The sequence below is a fragment of the Hirundo rustica genome, chromosome 5 (assembly GCF_015227805.2).
Source record: "Hirundo rustica isolate bHirRus1 chromosome 5, bHirRus1.pri.v3, whole genome shotgun sequence".
NCBI classification, from domain to species: domain Eukaryota; kingdom Metazoa; phylum Chordata; class Aves; order Passeriformes; family Hirundinidae; genus Hirundo; species Hirundo rustica.
In genome coordinates this window covers 26,992,501-27,017,321 of record NC_053454.1, presented here as the reverse complement: position 1 = coordinate 27,017,321, position 24,821 = coordinate 26,992,501, and the positions used below count along the sequence as shown (strand labels likewise).

At 47.8% G+C, this 24,821-nt stretch overlaps 1 protein-coding gene across 2 annotated transcripts; it reads right to left on the bottom strand.

Moving 5' to 3' along the window:
* Positions 1 to 7,385: 7,385 nt before the first annotated feature.
* On the bottom strand, positions 7,386 to 10,664 carry GSX2 (GS homeobox 2). 2 transcript variants are annotated; one of them, XM_040065543.2, is made up of 3 exons: positions 10,438 to 10,664; positions 8,506 to 10,116; positions 7,386 to 8,309 (listed from the first exon to the last, which is right to left on the bottom strand). In XM_040065543.2, the coding sequence occupies exons 2-3, from the start codon at positions 8,957 to 8,959 to the stop codon at positions 7,969 to 7,971; spliced, it is 795 nt and encodes a 264-aa protein (XP_039921477.1). In that variant the 5' UTR covers positions 8,960 to 10,116; positions 10,438 to 10,664; the 3' UTR covers positions 7,386 to 7,968. The 2 variants fall into 2 exon arrangements, with proteins under 2 accessions (XP_039921477.1, XP_039921478.1); XM_040065544.2 differs by having other exon boundaries at positions 8,506 to 9,941.
* Positions 10,665 to 24,821: the final 14,157 nt, after the last annotated feature.

Sequence of the window (24,821 nt, the reverse complement as noted above, 5' to 3'; positions counted from 1 at the left end):
ACGGTCGTCGGTATTTTTCACCGCCCCTTCGCATAATGAATATATTCGCGTTTCCTCCCACTCTCCCAATGGGCTACCAGCTGCAGAAGTCCTGAATAGCGAGCTTAATTGGGCTTTGTCATGCAGAATACCTCCATTTTCTATAGCAGGTTACAAAGGGGCCCTTGGCAGACGTGGAGGGCTCCTCTGGCTACGGCGGGTTCCGCCTGGCTGCGCCAACACCTCCGCACACCGCGCAGGTAGCGCCCCTGCCACCACCGCCCCGGCACAGGGCCACCTCCAGCCCACCACCCCAGCACAGGGTCACCTCCAGCCCACCTCCCCCGGCACAGGGTCACCTCCAGCCCACCACTGCCCCGGCACAGGGCCACCTCCAGCCCACCACCGCCCCGGCACAGGGTCACCTCCAGCCCACCACTGCCCCGGCACAGGGCCACCTCCAGCCCACCTCCGCCCCGGCACAGGGCCACCTCCAGCCCACCTCCGCCCCGGCACAGGGCCACCTCCAGCCCACCACTGCCCCGGCACAGGGCCACCTCCAGCCCACCACTGCCCCGGCACAGGGCCACCTCCAGCCCACCTCCCCCGGCCCAGGGCCACCTCCAGCCCACCACTGCCCCGGCACAGGGCCACCTCCAGCCCACCTCCCCCGGCCCAGGGCCACCTCCAGCCCACCACTGCCCCGGCACAGGGCCACGTCCAGCCCACCACTGCCCCGGCACAGGGTCACCTCCAGCCCACCACTGCCCCGGCCCAGGGTCACCTCCAGCCCACCTCCCCCGGCACAGGGCCACCTCCAGCCCACCACTGCCCCGGCACAGGGCCACCTCCAGCCCACCTCCTTCGGCACAGGGCCACCTCCAGCCCACCTCCCCCAGCACAGGGTCACCTCCAGCCCACCACCGCCCCGGCACAGGGCCACCTCCAGCCTACTGCGGTCTGAAGCTACCCGGTGCAGGATCACAGCTGCATTTCCGCTGCTCCCCGGACTGCTCCCAGACGCCCCTGGGACATCTCGATCCGGCCGGATCCCTTTCCCTTTGCGAGCACGGCAAGAATGTCAGAGTTTATTTCCGACACGACCTTTATTAAAATTCGGACCTTACGACCAAGTGTTCCGGTTTCATACTAAATTTGTGTGGTGAGGATTAATTGGGAAACCCCGGACTCAACAGAGATTTGCCATTACAGGCTAATCATATATTCTCTATTTGATATAAATGCTGTAGAGTACGGAGGGTCAATATTCACCGTGAATTACAGCCAATTACCATTTGGAATCCGAGCTACTACTTCTGCCCATTGACTGGCATTGTTTTCTTCAGAGTTATCCTCCTCTCCCCCCCCTCCCCCCATTCCCCTTGTTTCTTGTTTTGACAGTTTAAATCCAGGTCTGTATGACATAGAAAGCTAATAAAATTCTCATTTCATTGTTAATCTGATTTCATCGCAGCATAGGTTTTACCCTCACACCTGCGTAGCAGGGTGTAATTCCATTAATAATAATGATAAAAAACCCTAAATCAACATATTCATTGCATGTCTTTTCCCTGATGATATATTGTGAGCAGTGAGAGTTGAAAAAGAGCCATTTATTCTCACCGTGAATGAGTCTGCCTGGAACTGAAGACTTCACCTGCCTCCTCAGTCAATTAGGAATGTATCGAAAATTCTACCAGAAAACGAGTTAAATTAACCGTTAGCTAATTTCCTTGTGTCCCTCCTACATAATCCCCCCTTTTCAGCTTGCCCCAGAAATTACCACATGTTGCAAGGTTCAAATAGTGCCTAATGAAACAGTGACTAAATGGTTCTCTCAAACCCGCAGTGAAGCCCTTTCGCTGTGCCTTCAAAGCCTGGGGGGCTGCAGCGGTCGGGGGTCCTCATCTTTAAAAAGATTTTACGTCTATATCTGTATAAAATAATTATCGAGTTTGGCAGCAAAATCTCCCGCGGCCGGGCCGCGCCGTCTCTCCCTTCGCACGGCGCGCACTCCGGGGCTGCGGCAGCCCGGCTGTCCCCGGGCACAGGGACGGTACCCGGCGCGAAGGGCCGGGACCCGAGGGCACACGGCCACGGAGAGGCTGCGCCTACACGCGGGACCGTGTCCCGGGAGGGCTGCCTGGGGGATTTCATACAACATTGTTTCCAACACTCTGTGCCGGTGCTTCCTCGGAGGGTGTAGAAACCGATTTGGAGAGACCGCCCCTGTATCGCTGGGCCCTGCCGGGGAGGCAGCGTTTCTTGCCGTCGTGTCGAGGTCTCCCTTTCGCTCTCTTTACATTCACACGGAGGCGGAGCGTTTTTGCTTATTTCATACAGCGGGTCCACGTAAATTGTAAACCAACCCGAGGTTCCTTAACTTAAGGACGGGAAGAAAAAAACCCCGGGTCTGCAAATTTCTGTGTAAAACCCTCCCGAAGAGAAGCATAGCCCCGCAGTTACGAGCTCTCATTTCTGTCTAAAGCGGCTTCACTTGAAGTGTCATCTACAAAAACTCGGTGAATTCCGCAAAGAGAGTAGAGTCACTTATTTGAAACGGTAAGGCTAATACAAAGTCATCAAAGCACTATGGTTCTTGTCTTTAAGTGACAACCCTCTTTATTGAACTGTTTGAAATACGCCTCCTGCTTTTCAATGTCTCTCTATCCATCTTTGTCTGCTCTTCAGAAAAGCAGACAATATAAAGCAAAGCCTGGCGAGCTCCCCACGCTCTGGCTTGGGCAGTGCCAACGTTAGCCTTGAAATTGTCACTCCTTCATTAATCTGAAACTAGTTATTTTTCCAGAGCACACAGCACACGCTTCCGATCTCTTTGGGTTCGCTTCCAACAGCTTAAATCCCCCCGGACACGCCGGCTGGGGTCGGGGCGGGGGGAGGCGCGGAGGGGCCGAGGCCGGCTCATCGCCCTGAGCGGGGCCGGCTGGGAAGCGCGCAGGGGGGCGGAGAGGGGCGCGGAGCAGATCCTGCGTGAAATCGGCCCTTTCACGGAGAGGCTGAGCGCGCTGCAGCGCGGACACACGCCCCGAGGTTTTCCGAGTGGCACGGTGGGTTCGGGCTGTTTGTTATTCCGCTGTCATGCGGGACTCCCCGGCAGCTGCCCGGCGCACGGCTTTCCGCCACCGGCGGGGGCCCGGCGGAGCGAGGGAGCCTTCCCAGGGCCGCCGCCCCACCCAGGACCTTCGGAGCCGGGCTGCCAACCCTGCCCGGGGTGTCTTGCCCAAACGGCGACCCGGTTCAGCCGACGGAGGTGCGCGGAGGGTGCGGGGTGCGGAGGTGCGCTTCCCGCTCTCTACCTTAACACGCTTCTCGAGCAGCCGCGAAAACTTAAGCAACAGCACCAGTGGGGAGGCAAAAACAAAACAAAACAAAACAACAACAACAAACAGGAGTTTTGGCCGGGTTTCTTTCCCGAAGGACTGTATGCGGTCATCTTTAGGCTCCGGATTCAGAATGGGAGTGCTGCCCGCCCCGCCCGCGCCCTCCGAGCTGGTGTCAGGATGCTCGCCGGGGTCCCGGAGCGGTTGTAGCAGGACTCGCCGCTTCCTGGCCATCTTAGCCCCATGGAGACCACAGAAACTCTGCAGTGATCCTTTCTGGCCGTGGCCTCGTCCTGCGGCTGTGCCGCCGGCGGAACCGTGCAAGAGGCTGAGAGAGCCCCGGGCAGCCGCTGCGCCGCCGAGCAGCGCTGCCGCGATCCGGCTGCCCCTGCCCGCAAAGGCAGCGCCAGGCACCGGGGAGCCGCACCCGGGGCCGTGTCCCATGGGGGTTAGGTCAGCGGGAGGGGCCGGAGCAGGCAAATAGGACAAACTAGAGGTGAATGCAGCGGGATTAGATAGACTGTCCCCTCTCTGCCCCAGCTCCAACTGGGTTGGAGTACCTCCAGGTACTGAGGAAGGAGAGTTTCCCGCAGTCCCCTGGCCTGGATCCCTGCGCTGAGAGCGCTCCTCTCCGTGAGTGTTTGGGCTTGACGGGTGAGGCCTAGCCTGCCCCATACCCTCCAGGGAGGATGTGCAGCCGGTCAGAACACTAAGCCCTTTGGGCTGGGATTCTCTGGAGCATACCTGCCATTGTGTCCCAGCTATACCATGGGTGGAAGCAAGAAGCTGACCCAAGGGCCTCCACTTCCTCGAGTCTGGGGTAGAGGTGAGAGATGCTGGCAATGGACATTGTGGCAAGAGCTCAGATAGCAGGCAGATGTTTCAGCACTGCCTATGGGGATTTCAGGGCAGGGCTCCAAAGAGCAGCCAAGGGAGTGTGGTGTCTTCAGCACTGTGAAGTTCCAGCAGCCCTCAGCCAATGCTGCCTGTGGGCTAACATATCTGATCAGGATATGGGAACAGGTTCAGCCAGGGGATCCACAACCAGGGAAGTCAGTGCCATGAGCCATGAGTCTGACCTCAGCCATGCAGACCAAGGTCAGGGAAACTCCTGAAGATGGATGTTTTTTCTTCTGATTTTTTTTTTTTTTTTTTTAATTGAAAAGAGTTAAGTAGAATTACAGTTAGTAAATAAATATCCCAAGGGGAAAGCTTTTCCGGAGGGATGCTAACCCAACAGGTTGCAGAAGGCCAGTAGCGGGGTCACTCACGCAAACATGACTCGTATCTCTTGCACAAATGCTCAGGCTTTAGTTGTGTGACCTTCCCCTTGTGGATCCTTGCTTGTGGAGGGTCCAGTGCAGCAGCTGCTGTGGGAGGCTAAGTGACCCGGAGGGTCATTAAGGGCTGTTCCACACCTGAAATCCACCCAGGACACAGGCAACATCTCTCATCTCTGCCACCAACTTATGCCAGGAGTGTCTCCATCAGGAGCTGAACACTGCCTGTCTTAAGGTACTGGATGAGTGAGGGGGGAAAACTGCACTTCACACTTTGTGGGAGGAAAAGAAAAAAAAGGATAGAAAGTAGAAGGGGGGCAGAAAGAAAAACCCAACACATTTCAATGTAAATTTGCCTAAATTTCAAAATGTTGAATGCTGGATGTGGAAATCCTAAAAATCGTTTCCTGCATATTATGGTACATTCAACTTCCAGTGGTGCTTTCATCAGACCAACTTGGACTGCCAGGTTCAAGTCAAGCTGGTTGTTTCAACCCTCTGAGGTATGTCAGGGTAAACCATTGGACGATTTCTCTTTTCCAAAGTTTTTTAAATGAAACTTTTACTTTGAAATAAAATGAAATATTGTCTCAGCTGTCCCAATGACAATTTGTATGTAATGATGATGACAATATGCCACCATTACCTCCCAACCTTTGAAAGAGACATTCAAGAATTAGTTACTACACAAAAGATCAACTTACTTAATTTTCCTATTATTTTTTAATAAATTGTTAAATACTGCAATGAAGAGAAATCTCACTGTTTATCTTCTAGAAACAGAGGAAAATACCAATTTATTCACTGAGGTGCATATTTCCACAGAGTTACACTGTGAACATATACACTCAAGTGTATCTTTGTAGTTTTAAAATATCTTTGAATTTTGCAGTCTTAGATTTCAGAGACTGTGACGCTTTTTCTCACCCAGCAAAGTTTTGCTTTCCCAAGCTGCTGCAGGCCTCTTGGCTCTGTCCTGTTACAGTAGGGGATGACATTGCTGAGAAGCGTGTGCAGTACTTTCTGTGGAAATAACACCGCCTCCCAGAGCTTCAGGGTTGGAAAAGGCCCACCGTGATTTTAGAGGCAAGCTAGACACTGGTGAACTGAAGCAGAGAATCAACAGTTTCCTGATTCCACCTCAACAGATTTTAGGGGAAGAGGGGACAGCCCCCTCAGCCACGCCCTCCATGAAGTTCCCCGTGGGAAGAAGTCACACGGACCTCAAGCCTTTGGCTCTTTGGTTTCCCCAGCCTGGCAAGTGAGAGGACAGCCACTGGGGTAACCAACATCCCCAGCCACGCAGCTAGCATGTGGGCTGCTGGCCTCTCAAGTCAGCTCAGGCAGTGAAAGGGTAGTGGTATGGATCAGTGAGATTTTCTATTTGTTTTCCAAGTCCAGGCTAGAAACTTCAGTCCCGCTTTTTCTTTCTCTTCCTGCTAGACATGGGTGCGCTGACTCTGCCTCTGCCCCCAGCCCCGAAGCTGCCTGAGGCTGTGAGGCAGTGCCCATACCAGGCTGTCTCTGTCCCACCCCAGCCCTGCCCGTGCATCTGGCCTCTCCTCCGAGACAGGCAAGCAAAGTAGTACGAGTGTCGCTGTGCTGGGGCTGCCTCTCTTCAGCATCCAGAATGCTGGCAAGCAAGTCAAATTGGAGGTGCACCTCTGAGCTGAAGCTCCGAAGTTAGGGATCAAACATGATAAATACAGGGATCCTTGAGGGAATTATTTATGAAAAATGTTTTGGCACAGTTTCAGAGGCTGAAGTCAAAATTGGATTAGTGGGAAATCCACCCAAGGAAAATGAGAGAAATAAGATAATGCGCAAAAGACGCTTCTGATTTGCTTATATTGCTTGCTGTATATAGACTTGCTGTCTGCCAATACTGCAGGAACTAGGAAAAAAGTTATAAAGGGGCTCATTTGGGACTGACCAGCTCTAGGTCCATCCCACTCTCACCAGCCGCCTGTAAGTCTCCTGACAGGAGCTGAGGATGGGCTGCCCAAGGCAGAGGTAGGATGGGACCCATGGGTGGGCGCTGCCAGGCACAGATCGCAGGGAACTTCAACCATGTCTCAGCCTAACGGGATGGCACCCAGATCTTCTCCCTAAGCCTGGTCAGGGCGCCTAATGAAATCAACACCGAAAAGAGCTAATTCTGTTTCCGGCACCTCAAGGGCAAAAAAAAAAAAAAAAAATCCCTGATATCTGCATAACATCAACCCGTATAATAACTTAAGCGGAGTTTCGGCCTGGTGAAGGGTCGAAGCGTGCAGCCAGCCCCCTGGATAAGGGAAGAGCCGAGGCTACTGGGCCGGGGGCTGTGTACGGGAACCCGGCGCCCCCGGGCCAGCGGCAGCCTCGTGTCCCCAAGACCGTGCCCGCGGACCAGCGGACGGCAGAAAGCTGTCAGTCGCCAGGGGGGCGTGCGCCGGCTCCGGCTGGGAAGGAACTCAGGGCTGCTGGACTCAGGGGACCGGCTCTATTTATATTCCGGCCGGAGCGGAGTTCCCCCCCTTCTCCGCCCCCCAGCCGTCCCGAGTCAGAGGGAAACAGAAAGCATGTTCTTGTTAGTAGCCGATGGCTTTTATTTTCACTCTTTACGAAAAACTGACACATATACAGCGATGCTTTCACCGTGCGAAGGACAAGGACTGCCAAGAAAAGCACCTTGCCCAGCCGGTCCACCTTCGCTGCTGCGACTGGGCTGACACTTGACGGGAGGAAGGGGGAGTCGGGGGGGGGGGGGGGGGTTAAGAAGAAAAAAATTAAATTCTCGACTGATCTCATTTATTTAAATAAATATAAATATAATTTTTATATAAAACTATTCACAGACAAACAGCCATCCCAAACCCAAAAGGGCAATCTTTCTTATTTTTGTTAAGAAGTCCGTCCAGAAGGTTCTCTACAGGTTTTAGTTTGCTTTTTAATTTGGTTGAGGGGTTTTTTTTGTTTGTTTGTTTGGTTTTTTTAATGCCTCGCCTTTCGGTTTCAAATGCGTTTCCTTTTTTTTTTTTTTTCCTTTAAATTGCCTGTGGGGACACAGAGGAAGGCAGCCTGAGCCGTGCGAGCCTTGTCCCGTGTTATATTTTAGAAAGAGCAGGTGCTCTCTCCTGGGATTACATAAATAACGTTTTGGTTGAACTCCCACGACTAAAATGTTTACATTCCGAAAATATATTTATATATATATGTATCTTCCTATTACTGCGGATGGATGACATTTAAAGCTCCGCGGCGGGGAGGGCCAGCCCGCGGCAGGTTAGCGGGCTGCCGTCCGTGGGCAGCGGTGCCAGGTAAGCCGCAGTGCCGCCACGTCGCTCCGTGCTGGGAGCCGGGTGCGGCAGCGGAGCTCCCAGCCGGGCTCATAACGGTGAGATCTCTTTATCTTCCGTAGCCGATGAGGGGGATAGAGACTCTTCATCCTCCGACCGGGGGTAATGCCCCTGGCTGGTGCTGCACTTGCAGCCCCCGTGCGAGTTTCGCTGGGTGCCTTTGCCTTCTTTCTTGTGCTTCACCCTCCTGTTTTGGAACCAGATTTTCACTTGCTTCTCGGACAGGTTCAGGTACGTGGCTATCTCGATCCTCCGCAGCCGGGACAGGTACATGTTGGAGGAGAATTCCCTCTCCAGCTCCAAGAGCTGGGTGCTGGTAAAAGCAGTCCTCATCCGTTTCCCATTTTGAATTTGGCTGGATTCGGACCCTCCTGGACGGGAGAGAAATGCGAAATTCAGCGGGACAGGGAAAAGCGGGGGGAGGGAGACTAGAGAGGGACAGACAGGCAGACAGACAGAGAGACAGAAGACATTCCCCAGCAGCTTTCCGACCCGCGGCAGCCGCTCTCCCTCGGGAGCAGCCCTTCTCCCGCTGCCCCCTTTCCCCGGCGGCCGCGGGGCTCCTACCCATGCCGAGGCAGTGAAACCTCCGGGGGTCGCTGACGCTGTAGGTGGTGGCGGCGCAGGCAGGTGGGTGATGCGCAGGGTGTCCCAGGGCGGCGGCGGTGGGCACCGAGGCTGCGGGCGGCGGGTGCTGCGGAGGGTGCTGAGCGTGGCCGGTCCGCGGGCAGCACTGGGCCTCGCCTGCGGCGGCGGGGAACTGGCTCTTGAGCAGCGGGATGGCCCCGCCGGCGCCGCCGCCGCGGGAGGAGTGCAGGTGCGAGGTGACACAGAGCGGGCAGACGCAGAAGGAGCCGCTCTTTCGAGACGGGCAGCCCGGGCCCGACACCGACATGACGAGGGGGGAAGGCATGCTGAGAGGGATGAAGAAGTCCTGGCCGTGGTGATGCTCAGGAAGGGACGGAGCCGGCCTCGAGGAGTCTTTGATGATTAAGGAGTCGACATAGAAGGAGCGTGACATCGCGGAAGGCTGCGAGGCCGGGGGCGGCTCTCCCAAAGTCGGGTTTTTCCTGCTCGGCCAAGTCGCCACTGAAGTTCTGGCGAGTCGAGAAGGTGCTTATGTTTGAGAGCTGAACAAAAGGGTCCCTGGAGAGGGCTGGTCTTAAAGTCCCCCCGCCTGGATCCCCTGCGCTGGGGTTTTATATCAAGTATTTAAACACGTGATGGCTGAAAGCCTCGCAGATCTAAATCTCTCCGGCTTCCCAGGCCGGCAGGAGAGGCTGCCGGGGGGGACCAAAGCGGGGTAGGGGAGGGGGGCAAAGCGTGCGTGCTTGCTCGTTGCCCGATGACTTCACTCCTTTGCCTCCGCCTCAAATAAATTATAGGAGCAGAGAAAGCGGGGAGGGGGCGGCTGCTCCGCGGCCCGGCCACACGTCGCGCCCACAGACACGTCCCTCTGTCAACACACCCGGGATACTGGGGATAAAATTAATCGGAAGGAGTTTCTGCTCGGGGGTTTTCCCCAAGGAGAACATAACTTTTCCTTGGCGGGAGGTGAAGAGAGGTGAGAGCAGGTAATGCTCTGAAACAAGCGGTTCGCCTCCGCCCCTCTCACCCCCAGTAAAAGAACATCCAAAGGGCCGTGGATCCCGCGGAGGCCTGGGGCCAACACTTTTCCCCTGTCCGGCCCACCCCCTGTAGTCAGAACTCCTTCAGGAGGCCCTTTCTGCATCAGAGGAGCCAGGTACACAGACGCAGCCATGGATATAAGTTAGGGATGGAGCGCGTTTGTATGTTTGTGCGTACATTTGCGCCTAAGGTGGGTGGGGTGGCTTTTTTTTTTTTCTCCTCGCCCTTTTCACCTCAAGTGAATCTTGCCAAATTGGTAATTACTGCAACGGACAAAGCCTTCAAATATCTGGACACTTCTCAGCCGAACGGTATCAAAACGGAAAACTTCCAAGCCAACTTCCCCGGCCGCTCCAGGACCGCAGTGCGCAGCGCTAATGAAAAGCGAACATGTCAGGGAGGGATTCTTTGATCTCCACCAAGTTTGCTGAAGCAATCATTCAAAGTAAAATTGGATAAACAGCTAAATACGGTCGGTGGCTCCGAAGCATTTCAGAGTGCATTACAAAGCCAAGGTATTCGCAGCATATTACGCGATTTTCCAATGACCTGTTTCATGGGAATTTAAGAAGCGACTTATCGTTAATAGAAGGACTATCGCGTTCTTGTTTAGCAGATGCGAAGCGGCGTTTAAAACAGACTGCGGATCCCATCCCACTTGACACGGGAAAGGGAAGCGATAATTGTGCTCTAAAGCATAAAACACAGACTACGCCTGATTACCGGAGGCTGAACATAAACTCTGGAGTGCAGCAATAGCCGAAACGCGTTCAGAAGCGGCTATCATGCGCAAGGGCCGGACCGCGGACATCCTACTATCCCTCCCGCACACCCAGCCTCCCGCTGTTAAACCCAGCAAAATAAATCCACCTTCAGATGGAGCCGGCATTTCCTCGCCCCTGCGACCAACAAGGCTCAGCGGTGCAACTCGAGCCTTGATAACGGAGTGACCAGGTCTCGACCAGCTGTGCTGTCCCTGGTCCAGTCCCTGTTCCCGTCCCCAACCTGCCGCGGGCAGTGCCACTGTGCAGACTCCCCTCCGCAGGGCCCGGCTCCCCTTTGCCCCCCGCACCTCCCCGGGCAGGCACGATGCAACAGCGTTTTTAGGGACACTCCGCGCTCGGCGATCTGAGGATTTATGGATAGCAATTAAAGTTTTATGAATTGCAGCTGAGGCCTGTTATGTGGCTATTTGAATGTGATTAGAATTCAATTAGAAAGTGTTTACCGGCCGGCGGGGGCTCCTGAGTGTAAACAGACAGCTATTCCAGCAATGCGCTAATCCCGCGTCTTGTGACAACAATTAGGGGCTCGCGGGGTTTAGGCGGGTCGGCTCCGACCTCACCTACTTTTCCCCAAAGTGCTGCCCTGGGCTCAGCCGAGGCCCTGCGGCCGCCGGGCCCTGGGGTCCGCGGCTCCGGGGATACCCGGGGGCTCTGCCGCCTGGGCTGCGGTGGGGCCGTCAGACCCTAGTCACGGTCACCGCGCACAAGCATGGCTTTTTGGTTCGGCTCTTCTCGTTTAAAGCAAAGAGAAGATTCAGATCTTCCGAAGAAGAGTCAAACTAATACCTGCATTTTATTTTAAATTTTAAAATTATTTGTTTTTTTAAATTATTGTTGTTGTTTAGTTTTCCTTTAGGAGAGGCTATTCTGGAAAATGAATATGTAATAATTCAACCCCAAACCTCAGTGGCAAAAACTGCCTGCAGTGATAGAGTGGATCTGGGGAGGGGGCTGTCGTAAGGGAAGGCAGACAGAGCAAGAGTCGGATCAGAATTGCAATTTGTAATTGTTATAATAAACCAAATGCAGTGATAAAAGAAAGGGTGAGAGAGAGAGTGAGAGAGAGAAATCACTAAGAAAAACCCACCCCTGAAAGCCAGAGCAAGAAAAGAAGTCATTTGAAAGCAAAGACATCCCAAACCAGGCGGAATGATGCAAGGCGTGCGCCCACATCACATCGGCCTCGTTACAATTTTATTTTTCAATAATTCTGTCCGATAAAATTTCATTGTCCATTAAGTAATCCCCGAAATGAGAGCTCTTATGAGCCTATAATGAGCTCTAATTGCTACGACTGGGAGAGCCACGTGGAAGGATTTAGAAGGTATTAAGCAGTTGGGTACAGAGCACAGGCTGTTACCTAGCCATTACTTTCATAATTCAAGGAGAAAATTAGTCCTTTTAAGGGAAAATCCTTTGATTCCCTTCATTCTGCTCGGGGTGACAGAGTATAGCTTTGTCTGCCTTTAGTTCAAGACAGTGTAACAAATGAGAATGTAACGAAATTGCCCCCTTTTGAAAGTGGAGCAGTTCAAAAAGAACATCAGAGCCGCTCCCCTGGTCCGCCGAGCGCAGGACTGGGTGCTGGTCCCTCTTTTCTTCCAGATGTCTCTAACACCTTTATGTAGAGGAGATTCACGGCTTAAATGACAAAAGCAACTCTTTCCCTTCCCTCCCCCAACCCCGGCAGCTCCCGGCAGAAGAAAAAGCCATGCCCGCCCGGAGAAAGCGCCGGCTTTCAGACGCGCATCTCCGCGGAGTCCACGGGAGGAACTGCCTCCGCGGAAAGCGCCGCAGCCCGGGGACACGTTTCGAGCAGGAAAAAAACCCAAAAACCCCAAACACACAAAAAATAAACGAACGAAAAAAACCCACCACCAAACCCCAAATAAACATCCAAAACTAAAACAACAGACCCAAAACAAGACCTCCAGAGCAGCCGTGGTAGCAAACATCACACCGGGGTGACATGCGGTGGCGCTGGGCAGGCTGCGCCCCGGGCTGGGGCAGTTCCCGCACGGGAAAGTCCCGCTCAAAATAAAGCCGTGAGTGGGTAAGCGAGGGGCCGCGGACTCCTGCGCTATAATCGCATTTATTTGCTACTCTAGCATTGATTTCCTATTAGTTTCCAAAGTGATCGGCAATCCGACGCTGGCCTTTCTGAAGCGAACGCAATCTAAAGACAGGACTTGCCCCCAGCTCCCATTAAGGAGGTCATTATAAAAGCGTGAACAAGTCTATTAATGTTTTATTGAAAGCGCATCGTTAACTTGTATCCATCCTTTTCTGAAAGTGGCATTGTGATATTGCTGTCTGTGGCACATCTTACCCAATATAGCCTGAGATTTCTCCATTATCTGTAACCAAGCAACACTTTCTGAATACCAAAAATTGAAAAGAACCGCTTAGTCTTCAAGAAAGTCCTCAATAATAGTGGAAAAGAACAAAGATCCAGGAGACAACAAAATGCCACAGGGGTGACTTTTCATGAGCAATTATCTCTCATTAATCAGAAGAACAGCTGCAATATTAATTTTCTCTCTTTCTTCCTCTCTTTTCACAGTCCCCAACATTTGAATAATCATAAATTTTGATTTCATGGAGCAGCAACATTGCCAGTGACTTCCAGACACAAGCTACCTAGGCAGGGCGCACGCTTTGCACATAGCTCTTATTTTAAGGCTGCCAAAGAATAAACTGAAGAAAAGAAAAGAGAGGAAAAGTCTGATTGCTTTCCCCCCTCCCTTTGCCTCGGAGCACGGATTAAACCAGAAGCCCCTTCCCTCCACCCCTGCCGCTTTCACTCATGGAAAGTAACGGGCGAAAGTACGAGCGTCTGCGCCAGCTTCAAGCGTGGGAGTTTCTACAACCTCGCTGTCCATTTCACTTCCAAACATGAAGCCAAGCGTTGTAGATCTGTCCAAAGAGACAATCTTTGGGCGTAACACGCATTGTGAGACATCAAAAGGCCCTGGCGTTATGCGCACTGAGAAGCGTATTCAGCACGAAGGGTGCAATGCCTCTCTTTTCAGGGACTCGGCCGCGGATTGTTTAACAAGTGACGTCGCCGCCGCAAGAAAACCGCGCTTTTCCAAAGATAAGGATGTAACATTAAATCTCGCTTTTTTGGATTTCAAAGAATCTCATTAAGGGCAGGAGCCGGAGGCGGCCAAGCCGGGCACAGGAACCGTGCCCCGAGGGTGTGAGCGCTCAGTGCCGCCTGCACAGCTCCTCGCGGCCACGGGGAACGGGGCAGAGTCGAGGCCGAGACCCCAGCACTCCCTGAGCTCTGCCCATGTTCATCTATCCGCCTTTCCCTCCTCGACCCCAGAGGGCAGGGGCGCGAAGCCTCTCTGCGGAGACCGGCTGGCAGCCCAAGGCTTTGCGGGCTGACCGCGGACTGAGGAGAGGGAAGGCAGCTGCTCCCCTTTTCCCCGCAGATGCAGATCCCCGGTGCCCTTCCCTTCCGTGAGAGGTCTCCTTTGCCTCTATCCCCGGCCATGAATGACCCCACATAGACTTGGCACGGCAAGCCGCTCCCCCCTCCAGGAAATGGGGCGTTTCCGAGGGAATGGAGGGTACTCCTGCGCTCAGGAAGGACAGGCCCACCGATCCTGCCCGGGACTGCCGAGCCCCTCTCGCCCCAGTGCTCTCTGGCACCTCGTGGAGTGGGGCTGGTGGCGGATGGTGGGACATGGAGCCCCAGCTGGAGAGGTCACCTCTCTCTAGGAGGAAAACTGCCATGTCCTTCAACCCCTTCCAGCCTTTGGAGACATGAGGCTACTCCACGTTGTTGGTGCTGTTCACAAAGTTACTCATTCACACGATTAGCAGCAAATTCCTACGTGAGTCCTACAGGGCGACTATGATACCTTGTGCTTGAATGGGTGTTTCCAAAAAGCTCCAGCAGCAGCCTTCATCCAATCTCTCCCTGCCACAACCCAATTCAGTGCTTTTTGCTTTCTCTTGCACGCCTACAGTGACAACTGTCTTTCATGTAAAGAGCAGCCAGAGGGCTTAATTCTGTTATATATTTTATTTGGAGAGGGAAATTTGTGAGGCCCTTCTCAAGTCAATCACGTCTGCTCACATATATGCAGATATAGGCCTTAATTCTCTGCCTCTTCAACCCTCTTAAAAAGAGTGTTAGCACTTTGATGGATTCCCTTCAGTGACTGGAAGCAAAAATCTTTTGTCTGCATCTCCTCACCACAGCACCTTTCTATGACCATGTGAAGGAGACAGAATAAGAAAATACCCAGTGAGATCACAGTCTTGCCTGATATTTCTCTAAGTCTGCCATGTTTCTAGTACTCTTGAGGTATGGGGCAGCATCAGGCCAGACATTACAGGCAGTCTGGGCCCTGGTTTCATTACTGGCTGTTGTTTATAGCTCTAACAGGTCTACAGCTAAAATTGCTAGCTGTTACACATGATAAGTGTGAGAGAAAGCTGTGATGATCTCTCTTTAAAGGGGATAAAGTTAAACCCCTGCAGCAGCCTCAGTGAAGTTTTATATTGGGATCTGGAGATGAAACTCCAAGGACATGTGAATCAAAACAAGGATTCATAATGCTGCTGTGGACTCTAGAACACATCAATCATGATCTGTTTTAGTTTTACAGTGATGTACTACAAATCAACACAAGAGTGATATTTTGTAGAGATACAGGCCCCAATCCAACAAAGAACATGACTAAACATCCCACTCCATTTCTCTCCTTGAAATTCAGACCTCATGAATTTTGATCCTTAGGTGTCATGGTTAGGTTGAAGTTCTGCCTAACAGTGACCAAGAAGCAGTCTTGGTCAGAATTTTCTACTAGAGGAATTGCCACATTTTCAAAAGCCAGGTTAACAGGAATGGACATTCAATGCTGCTTGTGATAAAAATGAACAGGTCATCAAACATATCATCATATTATAGGAGCTAATTATTTCACAGTCAGAAAACTGTCAATTTTGAGTTCAATTCACACAACCTAAACAAATAAAACGGTTATAATTTCTTTCTTTTTCCTGTAATGAATGTATGGATGTGGGATAGTTCAAGAATTGCAGGCTGATGAAGGAATTACCTAAGGAGAGATGATACCACTCCTCCAAATTCAGAAAGCAGAGAAGAATGCAGTTATGATAGAGTTCCTCAAAAATAAGTCTCACAAGCTATTGAATTACTTTGTCTAATTTGTTTTCTTGTCACAGCCCACAGGACTTTACTATTCATAGGAAAGAGGCGACGTCAGTACCTGTGGAGGCTGGAGTGCCATACTGGAAGAAGTGCAATGACAAAGCCAACATAAGCTAGGAGCTCCATGGCTGGACATGACATTGTGACTGGGGCGCCTGCACACATTAATGCACGTTTACAAAGCACTGCTGCAGCACGGTCAGGTGACAGGTATGACAGAGCAGAACAGGCAAGTCCATTGCACTGAGACAGAAATACTGGGCATGTGGACTTGGGAGCACACCAACCACACACAGAGAAACCCATGTAGATGGTCAAAGCCCATGGCACTGTGAGTGGAGAATCCTCACCAGTGATGGCAGACAGTTTCCTATGGCCATCTCAGAAAAAAACCAAATCAGAGCACATCCAGTGAACAGCTTTAGAAGTATAGTATAAGAGGAACACGGAACCCCATGAGAAGAGTCATAGAGGAAACATGAATTTTGTTTTTACTGGTGAGGTAAATATCCACAAGAGAGAAGAGCTACTCCATATAAAGGAGAGTATCCACATAAAAACAGGTAGATGTACTCCAGCCATGTAGAAATTTATCATGGAAAAAAGGCATAAAACCCTTTCTAACTGTGAGACGAATAAGGTTCTGGAACTCCTTGTGGGATTTACCAATGGGAATACAAAATACAAGTAGTTTTAAGAGAAAACTTGGCACATTTCTGACTGCTAGGTAACAGTCCCTGAAGTTTTGGGAATTTTTTCTGAAAACACGTATTAACTCTGCTTAACATCCATTTTGAAACAGTACAGACTTAAGTTTTAGTTGTTGATTATTTCAGGGAATGTGTTGTCTAAAAACTATGCTGGATTTGTAATCTTAAAAAATAAGGTCCACAGAGCACCCAGGGCAATTGTGGAAGTAGCACTCTGCTGCATCCTTCCTGTCCACTAGACTCTACCATCCCTGTTCATTGCCTGTTTAGTGTTCTGCCTCTGCTCCAACAGGAACTGTTGCTTTTGTTTGGGTTTTCCCGTTTTTATATTTGTTGTTACAATATGTAATAAAAGCCATATTTACCAAAATGATCAGGTTTTTACATATGTCAGAATAAACTTTGGTCTGATTTTGACACAATCTGTAAACCTCTACAAGAAATAGACCAATCCTCTCTTTTTTTTCATTTCCTTTTTCACAATATTGTCTTAGCTTTGCCTTAGCAGCTGTTACATGAAAACAAATATCTAATGCTTGTAGCTGGAAGCACCCCTCTATGACATTCATCTTTTTACATGTATTTGTATCGTCAATTTAAAATACAGGAACAAAACCAAAAGTTTCAAGAGGCAGAGTCTGAGTGAAATACAGGCTAGAGGTACCCTATTCCTGCTTTCCTATGAAGAAAGTAACATATTGAAGGACACAATATGAGCACATCAAAATGAAACCAAAATGAAGGATTTTATTAAAAAAATTTAAAAAAAGTTTTGCATAGTCTGCCTCATATTGTTTCTCATGAATACATTTTCCAAGCTTGTATTTGAAGCTTTAAGTTTGAAAAATCATGGAAACAAAATAATTTCACATGTTTTATGACCTTGTGTAAGTATATTACTTCAAAGCTTATTTAATATGCTATAATGTTGAGACTATGCCAAAATATAATGGGAAGAGAATGGTAGAAGCCTTGAAAATCATCTTATAAAGCTCAGAGAACTCTTCTAGAAAAAAAAAAAAAAAAAAATTAAAGAACACACACCACACACCCCCCCCCCCCCAAACCAACCAAATAATCTAAAACAGTATGAACCCACTGAAGAAGGAAGAAGTGTTGGAACCTAAACTGGTTGGAGATATTACCATGAAGATATAAGTTACAAATTTATTGTGCAAAAATTACTATGATATATTGACCAGATTAAAAAAAATCAGCCAAAAAGGAGACCAAAGTTTTAAGAATAGTTCAGACACAACTGTGTCGACATTAGGTGTCTGTTCTCTCTCTTACATTTCAGCTGAGCCAAGGAATGAATATTCCTATTAAAACATGTATATGTCTAGAATACAAGTAACACTACAGTGTATAAGAGGTGTGGCTGTCTGCACTCTCAGACGTACTAAGACAGACTAGTTACAAGTCACAAGATGGAAAGCTTTGGGTAAAATACTACTCTCAGTTCAGAGCTGTAAGACAGAATAACTCTGCAGCTCGTCTGAATGGTGCAGTGGGAGTAGAATTTGGCCTGGTGTTTTCAAAGGTTAGTTAAACAAAATATGACCTTTTTCAGGCTGGGGGAACAAAAGAGGTCAGCTCATTCTCCAGAACTACAAAAGGTCTTTCAAGGATACCAAAGAAATAAAAAAAAAAAGCCATGATCACACTTCCTAGATGCACACATAGAAACAACACTTGTATGCTAAAATATTACCCAGTGGAAAAAACCCTGAGAGCATTCCAATTAATAAAGAGTCCCACCAGTAACTCACCCATTGTGGGAAAGGTGTACATATTTAAACAATCAATTTTGTCCAAGGTGCCAGACCAAGACAGTTGCAGAAGTGAGATTTGACCCCAAATCTCTTATTTTTTCAACATCTTGCAGTATTTAACCATGCTTCATAAGGCACCTTGAAGAATTGCAAAGAGTCTGCTGAATCTGATTGTGCTTTAATAATTCATTGGGCAGAGGAAGCCTAATGCAGCTTTACCTTTTTTTTTTTTTTTTTTTTTTTTTTTTTTTTTTTTTTTTTTTTTTTTTTTGTGGGTAAGAACTTAACATAGGTTATTCTCCTGTCTGCAAGGACATTCTGTACAAGCTGGCCATTGTGTACAAACAGATCAGTTACCCAGACTTCACCGATCTGATTCTCCCCTGCAGGCTGGAATTGATACTCTAGTCTCTTTGAGGGGAGCAAAACTCTGCTCCAATGTCTTAAAGGAGCTGCAGTGAATCTGATCACAAAGTGCCTTTGAATTAGATGTGCAACTTCTTCCTCTGCTGCTTATTCACATGCCCATCAAGAAACTGTAGCTTCACGTAGTGATGGGATAAAGCACAGATTTTCACTGAGCTGCATCAGGCAATGCTTACTGTGAGACTGCTAGCAGTCAAAAACGAACTCGAAGGAACTGGATCCTGCAGAAAGGTAATTCTTTTCCAATGTCTCTCTAGATATGAAAGGAAAGTAAGTTTATTTTGAGATTGCAGATTATTTCCCTCTCTCATGCTTCACCACAGAGGCTGGAATTGTTATTTGTTCTCCACCTTCCTTGAGGAAGTAATGCTCTAGGAATGTAATATATTCCACAATTTTTCACACTTTAAACAACTCATAATATCTATTTTTTCATTATTTAAGGATCATGCCCTGTACCATCAGAGGGGAAAAATATCTCCCTGGAAGCAGAAAGGACGTTATTTTAAAGACATTCAAAAGGAAATAAAAATTGACATTTTTGAAAGACTGGTGCTAGAAATCCCTCTTTGCTTATATGCAATAGGAATTAACATGTTAGCATTCCCAAATATTAATGAACTTGAAAGTATTCAGAGGAAATCTCAACTGTTCATGTTTTGATGATTTTAAATGAAAGACATCCTTCCCTGTTCTCTTTAGATCAACATTTGTCACAGTAACTAATGAGGAAGTAATTATAATGTAATTTGTCAGAATAATCTGACAGGCAAAGAATTATGTTCTCAATCCTAAAGGACTACATAGTTCTAGTTTTCCAACAGATTGGGCACATGTGGGTGGCATAGCAGAGGGTATTTGTCTTTAAGCAGGATAAAAACTTTTGCACTTTCTATTCTCAAGCAAAAATGGACAAAGACATTGTCTAATTTTCTAAAATATATTACATGAAGGCATTGCACCTTAATACAGGTTAGTAAATCTTCTTTTAGCAATTTCATCATATAAATGCTACTTCTTTTTACAGTGACTTTGAGATTTATAGTTCAGTTGCAGTAGTTGTCACTCACTGTTTCTTTAAGACAGTGAGTAAACAATATGGTCATTTAGACATATTTATCAAGAGGAAAATAACTGTCCTCAGAATAAATATAAACTACAAGGAGATGGGAAAACAGAGAAGAAAAAATAAAGATTAGTTTAAAATCTGCACTGGTATTCAGGGAGGTGTGATTGTTCACTCCAATAGCAGCTGGGGGGGGGGCCTGCATTTGCCATTGACCATTTTGTTGTAGAGTATGTTTTGGTTCATTTTTTTTAGAATACAAGTTGACCACAGCTTTACCCAAGCTACTGTATCTCTAATATATACAGCAGAGGACTCAGCCTACATTACTCCTTTATACTTGTTTTCAGCACTTCCAGCAGATACTGTTCTTAAAGGCGACCTTCTGAAGGATTGATATTGTACATCTGCTATTTTAAGAATGTCTTTAAATTGTAGAACTTGTTGTTCCATTTATATGTTTACATGATTTTGTTTACATTTATGCTTTTGGTCTCCCATCACTGAATAAAACCCCATTCAATGCTAGATTAATCTTAAATAAAATACCCCCCCCTTTTTTTTTTTGTGTGTGTGTGTTTCTCTTTAATTTATGTGATTATAGGGGAAAAAAAAAAAAAAAAAAACACAAAAAACCAAAAACCCCCATCAAACCTCCAAATAAACAACCCTAAAAGCCAAGAAGCATGTTGTATTAGATTCTAATATTGATAGGAAGAGAAGAAACAAGCTGCCATTTATATTTCATGTCAGTGAGTCCTACAAGAAGAAAACAAAACCCAGTGTAATGCCTAAAAACAGCCAAGAGTTTATTCTACCTGTTGGTTATGTGAAACACAAGTAAGTCTTTAAGTCAAGCATATCACAAATTCTTTACGGATTAGGAGATTCTGCCTTCAGTGATGTGTAATCATTTGGTCCTTGAAAGATCAGGAGTATCCAACTCCACCCATCCACAGTTTTAACAGACTTGAAACTACAAGGACTCTATTCTTTATTTTATGTTACATGTTAAGGGAGTTCTGAAAAGGAAGCATCTGCTTTTCTCTTTACATGCAATCTATGCTTTCTGTACTTTATTTATGACTTAAAAAGAGTCTTTTTCAGAAATATTATATTCTGTATAGAGGTATCTTCTGAACTCATCTCATTAACCTCATGCAATACAGGAAGCTGGACCAAAAGAAAAATAAAATAAATTGCTTGACAGAAGGAAAAAAGACTAATAAAAAAGGACATGAACTGGAGCTATTCAACATACTTTTTTACTCTAAGAGCTCACTCAGTCCTGCATCATAAAGTCAGAAACAGAAAAATTACTTACCATAATGGTTTAGTGTCAAGATTTCCCTTTGATTTTTGCACAGAAAATCTTGTTTAGTTTGTTTGGGGTTTACAGCAATTTTGCAAAACAATCAGTTAATCAGCAAGAAATGACATAATGAAATTGGTCAGACAAACAAATACAATGCTATGAGTAACAGTAAGTTCTGTTGTGTTATTTTCAGCTATGTACCTGTTTCTGACTTTGCATTTCCATGTTTCTGCAGTAGTGTAAATATTTTTTTTTTAATTTGATTTTGTTAAAACTCAGGGCATGGTGGTCACCGATGCCACTAGCAGAAACATGTACATTATCAGATACACTTTATGCAGACTTGTCAAGAGAAATGGGACATTTAAGCAGCACAATGGAGCCAATCCAGAGGTGAGGGGCTCTGTGTCAAGGGAAGGGACTGATGACCAGGTCTCAGAGCAGACCAAGAAAAGCATAGCCTGATGTGAGTGCCCTTGGAGGTTTCTGTAGTTTTGTTAAACTCCCCCTGCAGTGTATATTATTTCTGCTCTTCTCTGGCTTCTGTACAATCCCTGCTTGCCCCCTTCCCTTGCTATCACCACCCACTCTTGTCTTCCTTCTGGCAACCTCTCTTAATTAATCAGGGAAAGAGAAGCTGTTCCTGCCAGCTTTGCTTTGCTATTGAGTAGTGGTAGCAGTTCAAAGAACGAGGCTATACCTGCACCTGCTGCTTGCTCTTTGATGCCCTGTTGCGTGAAACAATTTCCTTCAGAATTTCCAACCATGTACTAATTAACAAAGGAAAAGACAGGGAAAAACAAGACAAAGACTGTGAGAGGAATGAGAGAGAGGAGTAACAACTGAGAAGATGTCAGATGAAAGCAGGGGAAAGAAGCAGTTACAAATGGGGAACTGGGATAGAAACACAGAAAAAAGGAGAGGTACAAACAATAAAGGAGAGGAAAGTAAAACAAACAAACAAACAAACAACACACAAAAAAACCCCCACAAAAACCAGAAGAAATCAAAAGGCAGGGGAACTAGTATGTATTTATTATAAATAAAAAGAAACTATTTAAAGTCTCCTTTAGATTACAGTATGCAACTCTTACAGAGCAGCTCTGAGGACAGTGAGTACCTCTGTCAGAGAGATCTGTACATGGTGTCAGTTCTCCCTCAGTGCAGGAAATCACTGGGGAGCGAGGGCATTTCTACCTGGAACAACAGCACAATGCTCCTCAATTTGGACTTTAAACCTACCATCTTTATTTAGGTATAATGAGAGTTAATTTGCTCAAAAATGAAATCAGTATGAGCCTATAATTACTTTCACTGTTCCCGGAGAAAGGACAATGAAAATGTAAATGGGAGTTCCACAATGTTGGGTCAGAGTAGACACCAAAACAGTCACAAGCAAACTCTGTGATGTAAAGGCATGGACTTGGAAGTACGTGGCTGGTGGCAGGGCTGGCACATAGCAGGGACACATCAGCTGCAGAGAAGAAGTGACAACTTACTGACACTTCTCGAAACAAAGGAGAGGCCCACCTTCTTCCATGTGTGTGGTGGGACAAGCTGCACAAAATGAGGAGTCTCCTTTCAGCCTTTGAGGGCGGTCCAGTACTGCTGAACCCAGTGCTGAAGGTTTTGAACACACTAGGTGTTGTGAAAACATACTGAAGCATCATGGGCACCTCAGCCTAGAAACTTAGAACTTCCATCATACCTGCCACAGCTCTTCATCTGTTAAAGGCTGCCACACACTGAACTGCTGGAAAGTGCGAACTGTGGAGCTGGCACTTGTTAGGCAAGTAATGTACACCTAAAGTGATGAGATGATTGAGAGGCTTGGGACTTTCTTTCTCTTATCTCAAATCCATCAAGTGAGCTAACCAAGCCTGTCATGCCATACAGCATAGGGATCTTGGACCTCAAACCTTGGCTGGTCCCTGCAACACTGCTCCAAGGGCCTAAGTGTGATGCAGGTAAGCCCATCCCTTCAATGTCATTTCCAAGACTTCCAGCATGGTGCCACTGTGCTGCACAGCATTAACCCTGATTATCCATCTGCTACTGTGAAACAGGTGTCTGAAAACAAACTGGTTACCAAATTCATCTCTAGAGTGAAGTAGAAAAAGGAGGCACAGCTTCACTGGGTTTTCTTTTGCTTTTGCCACAGGACTGTTAGAGAGAACTAATGAGACGTCAATCCTGCTAAATCCAATTTCTGTGTGAGATATGTAAGAAGAGTAACTAGGTAAAAACCCCCTGAGTTAAGCATGTAGAATTCTGTTATTTGGGAAACGAAACCTGTTACAAGTAGCTCATTATAGAAATATTGTCACATTTTTCTAGTGTGAAAGCACAAAATGCTGCTTTCTCCTTTGCAGCACAGTGTCATGGATTCTCTCACACTGTTTCTACTCTGCTCTTACAGACAGCAGTTGGCATCACCACATCTTTGTATGACACACTCTACACCTGAGAAATACATCATGAGGCTCTTTATGAGTAATGGAGAGTAAGTGGCAATGTAGTATTTCAGAAAATAAACTGGTGGTATAACAAATCCAGGGGAAGGCCACAAAGATGACTGGAGGGATGGAGCATCTCTCCATTGAAAATAGGTTGGGTGAGTTTGGGCTGTTCAGCCTGGAGAAGGCTCTGCAGAGACCTCATATCAGCCTTTCAGTACCTAAAGGGAGCCTACAAAAGGCTGGAGAGGAAGATTTTACAGTGTCAGGAGAAGGGAAAATGGCCTTATGTTGAAACAGGATAGGTTTAGACTAGATGTTAGGAAGAAATTCTTTCCTGTGAGGGTGGTGAAGCACTGGAATGTGTTGCCTTGAAAGGTTGTGGATACTATATTTTTGGAAGTCTTCAAGGGCAATTTGGATGGGTCTTTGGGTGATCTGGTCTAGTGGAAGGTTCCCTTCACATGGCAGGAGAATTGGATGATCTTTAAGGTCCCTTTTGACTCAACCATTCTATGATATACTGAAACAAGCCAGGAAAAAAGAACTGTAGGTTTCAAATGAAAAGTTATCTGATGTGAAAAGGAAGCTATTGTAAATAAGATAGATGAAGGAAAGTAAAGCACAATGAAGAATTCCTTTCACACTCATAAAAGTGGACAAGGGGAGTGCTACAGATGTAATTTATCTGGACTTCTGTAAAGCCTGTAAAAGCCCACAAGGTGCTTTTCTCTTAACTGGAGAGAGATGGCTTTAAGGGGTGGGCTGTGAGATGGATAACAAAGTGGTTGGATGGCCGCATCCAGAGGGTGGAGGTTGACAGCTTCCAATGGACGTCAGTGGTAAGTGATATCAAGGGTCTGTATTGAGACCAGTACTGTTTAATGTCTTCGTCAATGACATAGACAAAGGGATCTAGTGCACCTTCAGTGAATTTGCAGATGACACAAAGCTGAGAAGTGGGGCCTACACACCTGGAGGATGGGGTGCCATTCAGAGGAACCTGGACAAGTATGAGAAATGGGGATCTCCTGAGGTTTAACAAGACCAAGTCAAGGCGCTGCACCTCAGTTGGGGCAACTGCCACTATTAACACAGGCTGGGGAGGAACAGATCCAGAGCAGCCCAGCTGAGCGGGACTCGAGCATGCTGGTGGGTGAGAGGCTGGACATGACCCAGCCATGGGCACTCACAGCCCAGAGCCAAATGTGTCCTGGGCTGCATCCAGAGCAAAGGGGGCAGCAGGCCAAGGGAGGGGATTCTGCCCCTCTGCTCTGGTGAGACCCACCTGGAACACTGCATCCAACTCTGGGGTCCCCAACACAGGGAGGACATGGACGTGCTGGAATGAGTCCAGAGAAGCACCACCAAGTTGATTAGAGGGGTGGAGAACCCCTGATAGGAGGAAATGCTGAGAGAATAAGGGTTGTTCAGCCTGGAGAAGAGAAGGCTTTCAAGTGACCTGAATGTGGCCCTGCAGTACCTGAAGGAGGCCTACAGGAAAGATGAAGAGGGACTTTCTACAAGGGC

Coding starts and splice junctions, on each gene's coding strand:
- GSX2 (XM_040065543.2), bottom strand. CDS start 8,959: ATGTCACGCTCCTTCTATGTCGACTCCTTAATCATCAAAGACTCCTCG. Junction 8,310..8,505: donor GTTTCACTGCCTCGGCATGG/GTAGGAGCCCCG, acceptor TCTCCCGTCCAG/GAGGGTCCGAATCCAGCCAA.